At 50.1% G+C, this 8,966-nt stretch overlaps 1 protein-coding gene across 1 annotated transcript; it reads left to right on the top strand.

The window, feature by feature from the left end:
- Window positions 1-367: 367 nt before the first annotated feature.
- On the top strand, window positions 368-7,368 carry LOC115618690 (keratin, type II cytoskeletal 4-like). The gene is made up of 9 exons (XM_030510492.1): window positions 368-913; window positions 2,106-2,320; window positions 3,441-3,501; window positions 3,805-3,900; window positions 4,731-4,895; window positions 5,334-5,459; window positions 6,019-6,239; window positions 6,830-6,858; window positions 6,974-7,368. The coding sequence occupies exons 1-9, from the start codon at window positions 368-370 to the stop codon at window positions 7,366-7,368; spliced, it is 1,854 nt and encodes a 617-aa protein (XP_030366352.1).
- The last annotated feature ends 1,598 nt before the right edge of the window (window positions 7,369-8,966 follow it).

Below are 8,966 nucleotides of genomic sequence, written 5' to 3'. Positions count from 1 at the left end.
TAAAAACCCCTTGAATTATTTTGCTAAACTATAATTACACAACAAGGAAGCAGATTAATTAAGTAAAATATAAGTCCTGAAACTGAAGCTTGCAAGCAAAGCAGATTATTTTAATTTCCACATTATTTCGTATGAGATACAAGTGTTTGCTGTGGGTTTAAAATGTTGGAAGCCATTCCTTGCTGCCAGGCAGGCCAAACCCAGTGGATAAATTAAATTTTTGCATCTCAGGCACCTCCTGGAATGTATATAAAGAGAAGAGCTCTGCCTCAGAGGAGCTAAAGGAGATCTCCTTCTTTCACTCCCTGCTCCTCCTGCTCTTCTGCTTTGCCGTTACCACTTCACCTCCCGTCTCCCCCCAGCCACCATGAGTCGACAGTGCTACACCTCCAGCTCTCTCCTGGGAAGACGGGGCTTTTCCTCCGCATCCGCTGTCTGCGGCCTTGGCAGGGCCAACAGCAGCTCAGCCTCTGTGTGCCAGCCGGTGGGACGGAGATGTGGGATCGGGGGCTTCAGCAGCCGCAGCGTCTGCGACCTGGGCAGAGGCCAAAGGATTTCCTTCGGCGGGAGCTGCCGCAGTGGGGTCTACGGCGGCGCCGGCGTTGGACGTTGCGGTGTTGCTTACGGCGGAGGCCGCTTTGGCATGGGCACGGTCGTGGGGTTTGGTAACTGCGGAAGCTACGGGGGCCTGGGCAGCTACAGAGGTCTCGGGGACGGCGTGGCTATCGGAGGCTACGGTGGCAGCATCAGCCTCGGCGGAGGGAGATCTGAAGGGATTCGGGGCGTCAGTGTCCACCCGGAGCTCCTCAAGCCCCTGTGCGTGGGGGTCGACCCTGAGGAGTGCCAAGTGCGGACCCATGAGAAAGAGCAGATCAAGAACCTCAACAACCAGTTCGCCTGCTTCATTGACAAGGTGAGACCCAGTTTCCCTTCGTGCAGGCTCTTTGTCTTTAGATGGATGGATTGTCTCTAGAGAGACAACGTCGGGAGATATTTCTCCTGGTGCTGTAAACATTTCTGATAGACCATGGTGGTCCTGACGTGGAGACTGTTTGGATTTAAGCCTTGCACCGAGGCAACCACAGCAGTATTTTACCTTCTGGTGGTCACCAATCTGCTAAATAGCTAAATCAGAAGCAGCTCCAGGGATATTGTAAATCAAAACCTGTGAGAGAACGGACAGAGACGTGGAAAAGTAATAAGGCGAAATGGGAAGTTGTATTCCAAATGTATAATCTGACATTGTTATCACACCTCTATAAACTCCAAAGGACTTTCGTATTTTTAAAGTAGTTTGTGCTTCATCAAGGAGATGTAAAAGGATAGATGTCCAGCTAAAATGAATAGAAAAAGATAGTTTTCTAGCTAAAATGAGAACATTTTTAACTTCTCTGTCCCTCCACTCTGTGAATGAAATGATTTGGTGATTTCCTAAAAAGATGTAATCTATTGTTGTTTTCTTAGCTAAGCCCAGGGGGTTTCATTGCTGTTTAAAGATGTGTTATAGGAAATGATTTTTCAAATATCAGAGAAACCTTTACTCTGTCTTGATCTTCATTTTCCTTGAGAGTTGTTCTGCAGCTGGAAAAACCAAACCCCCGTAAGAGGAGCAACTCCTGTTCCTCCCATTTGAAAATGACTTATTCATGATCCATAAAGGTTCTCAGGTACTAGAGAGCTCTTTAATCTAGAAGTGAAAAGCATGATAAATATCCGTGGTTAGAGTTTAAATCAGATACATTCAAATGAGATCCTGGATGGAGCTTTTAGTGCTGCTCAAGGATCATTATCGTACTCACCCATCAGGGCAGGCAGTGGATCCTCCACCAGCCAGTTGTCCCAGGGTGGTGTTTGGCTGAGCTGAGCTTTGGTCAAAAGATGATTGACCTCAACACAGAGCAAATGAATCAACACTGCTCAGCCTGTGATACGAGTCCTGGGTGGGACCAGAAGATGCTGGTCTCAGGCTGCTGAGAAACCAGCACTTAACCATTTGCATTGCTGATTTTAGTTTTACTTTTTCCTTTAGGAAGTGGAGACACCCAAAGCACCTTTGCCTGAAACATGAGAGCGTTGCATGACTCGCACATCTCTTGCTTCCACAGGTCCGGCTCCTGGAGCAGCAGAACAAGGTGCTGACCACCAAGTGGGAGCTGCTGCAGCAGTATGTCCTCCCAGCTACCAGGAGAAACCTGGAGCCCGTGTTCGAGAACTTCATCTGCAACCTGAGGAAGCAGCTGGAGTGTGTGCTGGGGGAGCGGGAGAGGCTGGAAAATGAGGAGCGCTGCCTCAGGGACCTGGTTCAAGAGTTCAAGTGCAAGTAAGTACACAGGGAGAAGCTGCAGACCCCAGTGTTTGCTGCTGTTCCTGAGGGTGGGACCAATGCAATTGTACTGGATGAGTGCAAGAAGTGGTGCACAGTGAGGGGAGCAGGGCTGGGCACACCAGTAGTGGGCTGGTTTCCAGTACTGGGGTCCCACTGCTGCACCTCAAACGCTGCTAAAGGACTGGGAGAGCTCTTCAACCACAGTTTTTCCTCAGGAAGAGGGACAGGGAACCACTTTTGCTCTCCCTATTGCTCCTGCACACCGCTATGGTTTGCCATATCAAATCTCCCTCACCATCAGTGCCTGTGGCTCCCCCAGATCTCATGTCCCCGTTCCCACAAAACCCTCAGCCTATTTGTTTCCACCCCACGCTTTATCCACATAGTCTCCATTGGGTTTCATTCTCTCTTCCCAGAGGGAATGTGGGAATTGGCTCTTTAATCTAAGCTGCAGATACTCCTTAATAGCTCCCCATGTGCTCTGCTAAGCCACAAGCCAGGACACTCAGTGGTTGGTTGTACACAGCACAGGGTAAAAGGGGAGTCTTTTCTCCAGAGATCTTACAGTTGAGCATCTCAGATGTTTTTTCTCTCTGAGCCACCACCAAGGAGGTCAGACTCATAGAATCATGTTGTGAAAGTTCTTCTAGGTCCCAATTAACTTGGTCATTATGCCTGGACTTTTCTCCCCATTGCACCTGGGAGTTTCAAAGGTTGCTCAAGCTCCTGACCTCCCCTGGGGCATTTTGGCCACAGTCTTCTCATAAACACTCAGAGCAGAGTCCTGCATGCATCAGAAAAACATCACACAAAGCAGCAGGGCCAGAAGAAGCAGTCCCAGCCTTCAGCCGAGGCACAGTTTTGCATTTGCGGTGGTTTGGCCCGATTTACTGCCCTCTCACTCCAGCCAGCAGCACTGCTGGCATGGGCTGGTTAAAACTGCTGAACAAAGCCTAGTGGGGAACAAACAGCAACAAAGCAAAAACCAAAAGGGAGGTACAAAGCAACAGGGAGAGGCTCTGGTTTTAACCACGCTTCCCATGTTCTGCATTGGCTGCTTGGGTGACGGGGACGGGACTCATCATCCCACCCTTCTCCTTTCCTCCTCCTGCAGATATGAAGATGAGATCAACAAGCGCACGGCTGCGGAGAATGAGTTTGTGGTCCTCAAGAAGGTGAGTGACACAAGGGACAACCCCGGTGGGACCAGCCAAGAGCAGCAGGAGTGTGGGCAAAACCTGAGTGTGGGGCCAGGGAGACAAATGGGGACACCTTGACCATGACGCCGCCTGAGTCCTCATGAGGTAGCCCCACAGCTGAGGCAACCCGGTGAATCTGGAGAACCCCTGTCAGGTTGTGAATACATACAACACAAAACAGATAGTCTTAAGGGCTGGGAAGAGTGAGTTTTCCTCCAAACCTAACAAAAAGCCCTTGTTTCTTCACCTCTGTTCACTGCACGCATGGTGTCTCTCCAGGATGTGGACTGTCTCTACCTGACCAAGGAGGAGCTGGAGGTGAGAGTGGGCCTCCTGCGGCAGCAGCTGGAATTCCTGAAGTGCATCTATGCCGAGGTAAGAGCTCCTGGCTCCCTGCGTGCTGCCCTGGGGACGAGGCATCATCTGCTGCCCCCTGAGCTCCCACACCAAAACTAAAGCAGAGAAAGGGGCTTTTTCTGAAAATCCTGGAATTGCATCCCCCAAATCTATGTCTTTTTATACATATTTGATAACTCTATTGCATACACTTTTGGAAGGCAAAGGTTGTCCTTGATTATCTCCTGTATTGCTGGCTGCAAAGGGAGTGATCTTTTGCATGAAAAAGCCCCTCAAATTCTAATCCAAAGCATCCCTGGGAACCATGGAAACATCTCACTCTTCAAAACCCATATCTTCCCCTTTTAAGCTACATTAGTCAAAATATTTTGGTGAAAGTAACACTTTTGTCTAAAATGTAGGAGATTTATAACAAAACACACAGGGGACACTTTGCATTTGCACCTTTTCCAGGCAAACACCTCCCAGCAGCCCCTAGGCAAAGGGGTCCAAAGCATCTGCCCCTGAGGGCTTCACACCCCAGAAAACTGCTGACACAGCCAGAAATGCCAAATTGCAATGACGCAAGTTGCCCCACCAGGATTCCCCACCCTTCCTTGGGGAATGCATGCAGCAATCCCATATTGTGCCACCAAGACAGGTCCCAGCTGCCAGCTCTTGCTGGAAGCCAGTCATCCACCCAGAGAACCCAACGCCCTCGTTGGGAACCCAGTGCTCTATTTGGGCTTTAATGGGACAACTTCCCCCAACCTTCCACCTTCTCAGCAGACCGCCCTTTGCCAGGGGTCCCTGCATGCCTGGCTTGGGCTGGTTGAGGGAAGGGGACTGACATGCAGTGGGTCTTGCAGGAGAGAGCTCAGGTGGATTGCCAACTGTGTGACACCTCTGTCATCGTGCAAATGGACAACAGCCGGGACCTGGACATGGAGGGCATCATCAAGAGTGTTGAGTGCTGCTATGAGGAGATTGCCCAGAAGAGCAAGGCTGAAGTGGAGGCTTTCTACCAAACAAGAGTGAGTATTCACACCACCAGCACCGAGGGCAACAAAATCTCTTGGCCAACAAAACTCTGAGGACCATTTCTGTCCTCTATGACACAACTTAAACCCACCCTCAGTGTTCATGCACTATAGTGGCTAAAGAAGGTCAAGTCGAAAAAAAACACCAGTCTTAAAACTGTGGTTTGAGGCTTCCCCGTAAAACCAGACCACAGCAGGACACAGTGTTGCTTCAGAGAGGCCTCCTCTGTGCACACCCATCAGGAACAGCAGACCCTTCCCCAAGGGTAAATGCACAGGACCAACCTGGGACTGTCGCCTTGTCTGGGCTGAGGTCATGTCTGGGTGCTTCCCAGCACATGCACCCAGACTTCAGTGCAGCTCGGGGGCACCTCCACCTTCCCTGGAAGGGGTGATTTGGGCACACTAACGTCATCCTCTTCCCATGTGGAGCTGGAGGAGCTCCACAGCAGCAGGGGCAAGTTCTGTGACGACCTGAGGAACAACCAGAGCGAGATAGCTGAGCTGAACCGGATGATCCAGAAGCTGCAGTGCGAGTCGGACAACATGAAGAAACAGGTAGGACAAAGCGCTGAATGCTGCATGGGCAGTAGGGTGTGCGAAGGGCTTTGCCCTCACCAGCTCCCACCTTGCTGAGCTGTAAAGAACTCCCCCTTCCCAGCTTAAGCCTGAATTTGTAGGTTGTAGGTTCTCTTCTGCTGTTGATACACAAAGAAGTAGATTTCTTTCCGACTTAGCAAATAAGCAGAATCCAGTTGGTTTTGCTCTAACAGAAACAGTGATTGCTGTATGCCTCCTGCTAGGATGTATCCAACAGATCCCCTCCCCTTCATAGAATCATAGAATGGTTTGTGTCGGAAAGGAACTTAAGCTCATCTAGTTCCACAGGCAGGGACACGTCACACTAACCGGGTTTCTCCAAGCCCCGTCCAACCTGGCCTTGAACACTGCCACTGCTACTGCTATTTCACCCTAAATAGCTTGCCCATAACATGTGTCCAACCTAAATCTAGGCTCTCTGTCAGTCTCTAGCTGAGAAACAAGGGGGTACATGAGCAACCCTGTGGAGCCTCTTAATATCACCATTGGCCACCCTCTTGCCTGTTACTGTCCACAGATCGCAGCTTTGCAGACGGCCATCTGTGATGCTGAGCAGCGGGGTGACTGCGCCCTCAAAGATGCCCGGCAGAAGCTGATAGACCTGCAGACTGCACTGCAGCAAGCCAAGGACAAGATGGCATGCTTACTGAAAGACTACCAGGAGCTGCTGAACGTCAAGCTGGCCCTGGACATTGAGATTGCCACTTACAGGACACTGCTGGAAGGAGAGGAAAGCAGGTAGGAGGATCCCTGGCTGCACCTTGTATCAATAGCTGGCAAAACCCAACAGGACGAGAGGGGGGCAATGAGAAATGCTGGGTGGAGGCAGGTCCCCATGGGTGCAGAGGGGAGCATCATCCCTTTTTCTCCCCATGGGTATAGAAGGGAGCATTGCCCCTGTTTCCTCCTCATCCTCCCAAAGCAGCTGGATCGCAGCACACCCAAGCGTGCTTGCAGTCAGATGCCCTGCTTGCTTGTGGTGCAAAAGAAGGATGGGATATTAAGATGTCCATGGGATTTGGGGGTCTAACCCTGCAGTGATTTGGTGGGTAATTGGACCAGCACCTCACACCTGGGTGCACAGAAAAGCTGAATCATAGAACCATAGGTTGGTTTGGGTTGGAAGGGACCCTCAAAGTTCGTCTAGTCCAACCACCCTACAATGAGCAGGGACATCTTCACCTAGACCAGGTTGCCCAGAACCACATCCAGCCTGAAGTACCTGCAAGGTTTCTAAGGAATCAATGGCTGGGCATCGCCTCTGTTTGCTTGTGTGTATGAGGAATATTTCCCTAAACACATATTTGAGAGATTTCTTTTCTTAACAGGATATGCACCGGCAACCCTGTGAGTGTAGGTAAGCTAATGAAGCACTCCCTTGATTTCCTTACAAATCTTTTAAGTTTATAAGTTTCCTTATAAGATGAGTTTTACCTGCTCAGGGATTGACTGAGCCTGTTTCTCTCCTGTAGCCGTGGTCAGCGGTGGTGGCACCGTCGGGGAGTGTCGATCTCTATCTGGAATCGGAGGCAAATGCGCTGTCAAGACAGGAGGGGCCGGGCCGGGGTTAGGGGTGGTCTCCTCCTTCGGCGTCACCGGTGCCGGCTTTAGCACCCGGAGCGTGGATTGTCTGCCCAGGGTAGGGGCTGGCTTTGGGGCCAGGAGCGTGGTCAGCTGCGTGGGGCGAGAGGTCATCTCTGGCGCGGATGGGGTGCAGTGTGCCACCGGCATGGGCAACCTGGGGAACGTGGTGTGTGCCGGTGTGGAGCAGTGCAGCCCGGGAACCATCATCATTCCTGGGGCAGGGGTGTGCGGCGCTGGGAGCAGGTACAGCACAGCCATGCGCGTGGTCAGAACAACCCGGTAGAGGCTGGAGGGTGACTACACATCGTGTTTTAAAATAGTCAGCATTTCTGCAATAAGACAGTATTCCCCTTCCTCCTGACAGCTGTAAGGATCACACAACCATGCGCTGCCCATGCACACACCATTAGGATAAGCACTCTGCCGAAAACTCTTTGCATGATCAAAACCCACCTTCTCTTGCATCTCCTTCTTGGGGGAAACTCACCCCCACAGTCTCAGCCAGGTGAGATTTTCATTTAAGAGAGTCCATACCTGTCTTCACACATCATCTTAAATCAGTCTTCACTGCTTGACCACTTTCCAGCAGGGATTTTTTTTCCCACTAATGCAGCTCTTGCAAAAGGGTGAAAACTTTGGTCATCCCAACTTCAGAAAGAGAAGCCACATTTTAATTGTCCACAATGGAGCTGCAGCTATTATTTAACTTCTTTGATGACACCAGAAAATCCAATTTTTCCTGTTTATGAGAGGGTTGGTAATGCTTATGTAAATTGGTCCAAGTTGCTACACCAGGTTTGTTAGAGTGGATTTTAATTACACACCAACAAGCACCTTGCGATTCTGTAGTAAAATGCATGCGTTGTTTTTCCTGTGTGTGTACCAGATAGATCCATTTAATGCTTTTCATGTGTAAGTGAACAGAGTTGATTACCCTTCGCTTACTACAAACTTTCAGCTGTACCTTCAATAAACTACATGCATAATTCATTCTTTGCTTCACGGGTTTTCTTTCCCTCCCTGATATTACAAACGCATGGATATGTTCTCAAACATGAATCTCCAAATGGGTGGGGTAGCTTACAAGAAGTGGAGTTTTAACAAGTTATTTTTTGAGACTTTGTCTGCTCTTCTTCCTCCTGCACTTTTGCATACCTTTATTCCATCCAGAGACTAGTGTGGCCAGAAGGAAGTCTGCAAACGCAGTATAAACCGGGTTTAACTGCTCATGGGATGTGCAGCTCAGTTGGGATCTCTCACACTTGTCTGAGATCTCTGGAGGCACAACAGAAAAGCAGTCAGGCCCTTGTTAAAAGAAAACAGTGAGAACCAGCTTTGGTAGTAACAAAAATAACCCCACATCGCAGCCCCGAAGCCCTCTCACAAGAGCAAAAGTGTAGCGTCCAAAATGCGCCACCTTCCCTGCAACACAAGGACTTACACAAAGATCAGAGTCTGTAGCACATGCTGGGACAGCCCCCTCCAGCACCTCTTGCAGGGAGGGGAAAACCATCTCCTATCATTTTAGGAGACTGGGATTTAGGTGAGATCAAGTTGCTCCCTCTCTTTTCTCTGTGAGAGTCCCCAGTTTCCAAGGGATGGTGACCCACAGAAAGGCCTTTATAACATGATTGGAAGAGTTTGCCATGGTGGAACCCATCGCAGCTGGATGCACAGCTGGATGCCAGGAAAACCAGCAGGCCCTGCTGGATCCTTCCTTCCCACATCTCACCTGGGCGCAGCCGAAAGCCCCCGAGACAACTTCACTCTGAATTACCCTTTAGAGAAATCTGTCTTTCCTCGCCCAGTCTGGAACCAGCACAGGGTGTGGGCAGGTTAATTTACCCCATGAAAGCTACACTGAGGAGCAGGTGTTGTAAT

Source organism: Strigops habroptila, chromosome 23 (genome assembly GCF_004027225.2).
Source record: "Strigops habroptila isolate Jane chromosome 23, bStrHab1.2.pri, whole genome shotgun sequence".
NCBI lineage: Eukaryota > Metazoa > Chordata > Aves > Psittaciformes > Psittacidae > Strigops > Strigops habroptila.
Note: the sequence above shows the minus strand (reverse complement) of the source record. Positions and strands in the feature narration are given on the sequence as shown.

Excerpts from the sequence above, each read along its gene's own strand:
- LOC115618690 (XM_030510492.1), top strand. The coding sequence starts at position 368 with ATGAGTCGACAGTGCTACACCTCCAGCTCTCTCCTGGGAAGACGGGGC. Across the intron at positions 914-2,105 it reads TCGCCTGCTTCATTGACAAG|GTCCGGCTCCTGGAGCAGCA; the intron begins GTGAGACCCAGT and ends TTGCTTCCACAG. Across the intron at positions 6,240-6,829 it reads CTGGAAGGAGAGGAAAGCAG|GATATGCACCGGCAACCCTG; the intron begins GTAGGAGGATCC and ends TTTTCTTAACAG.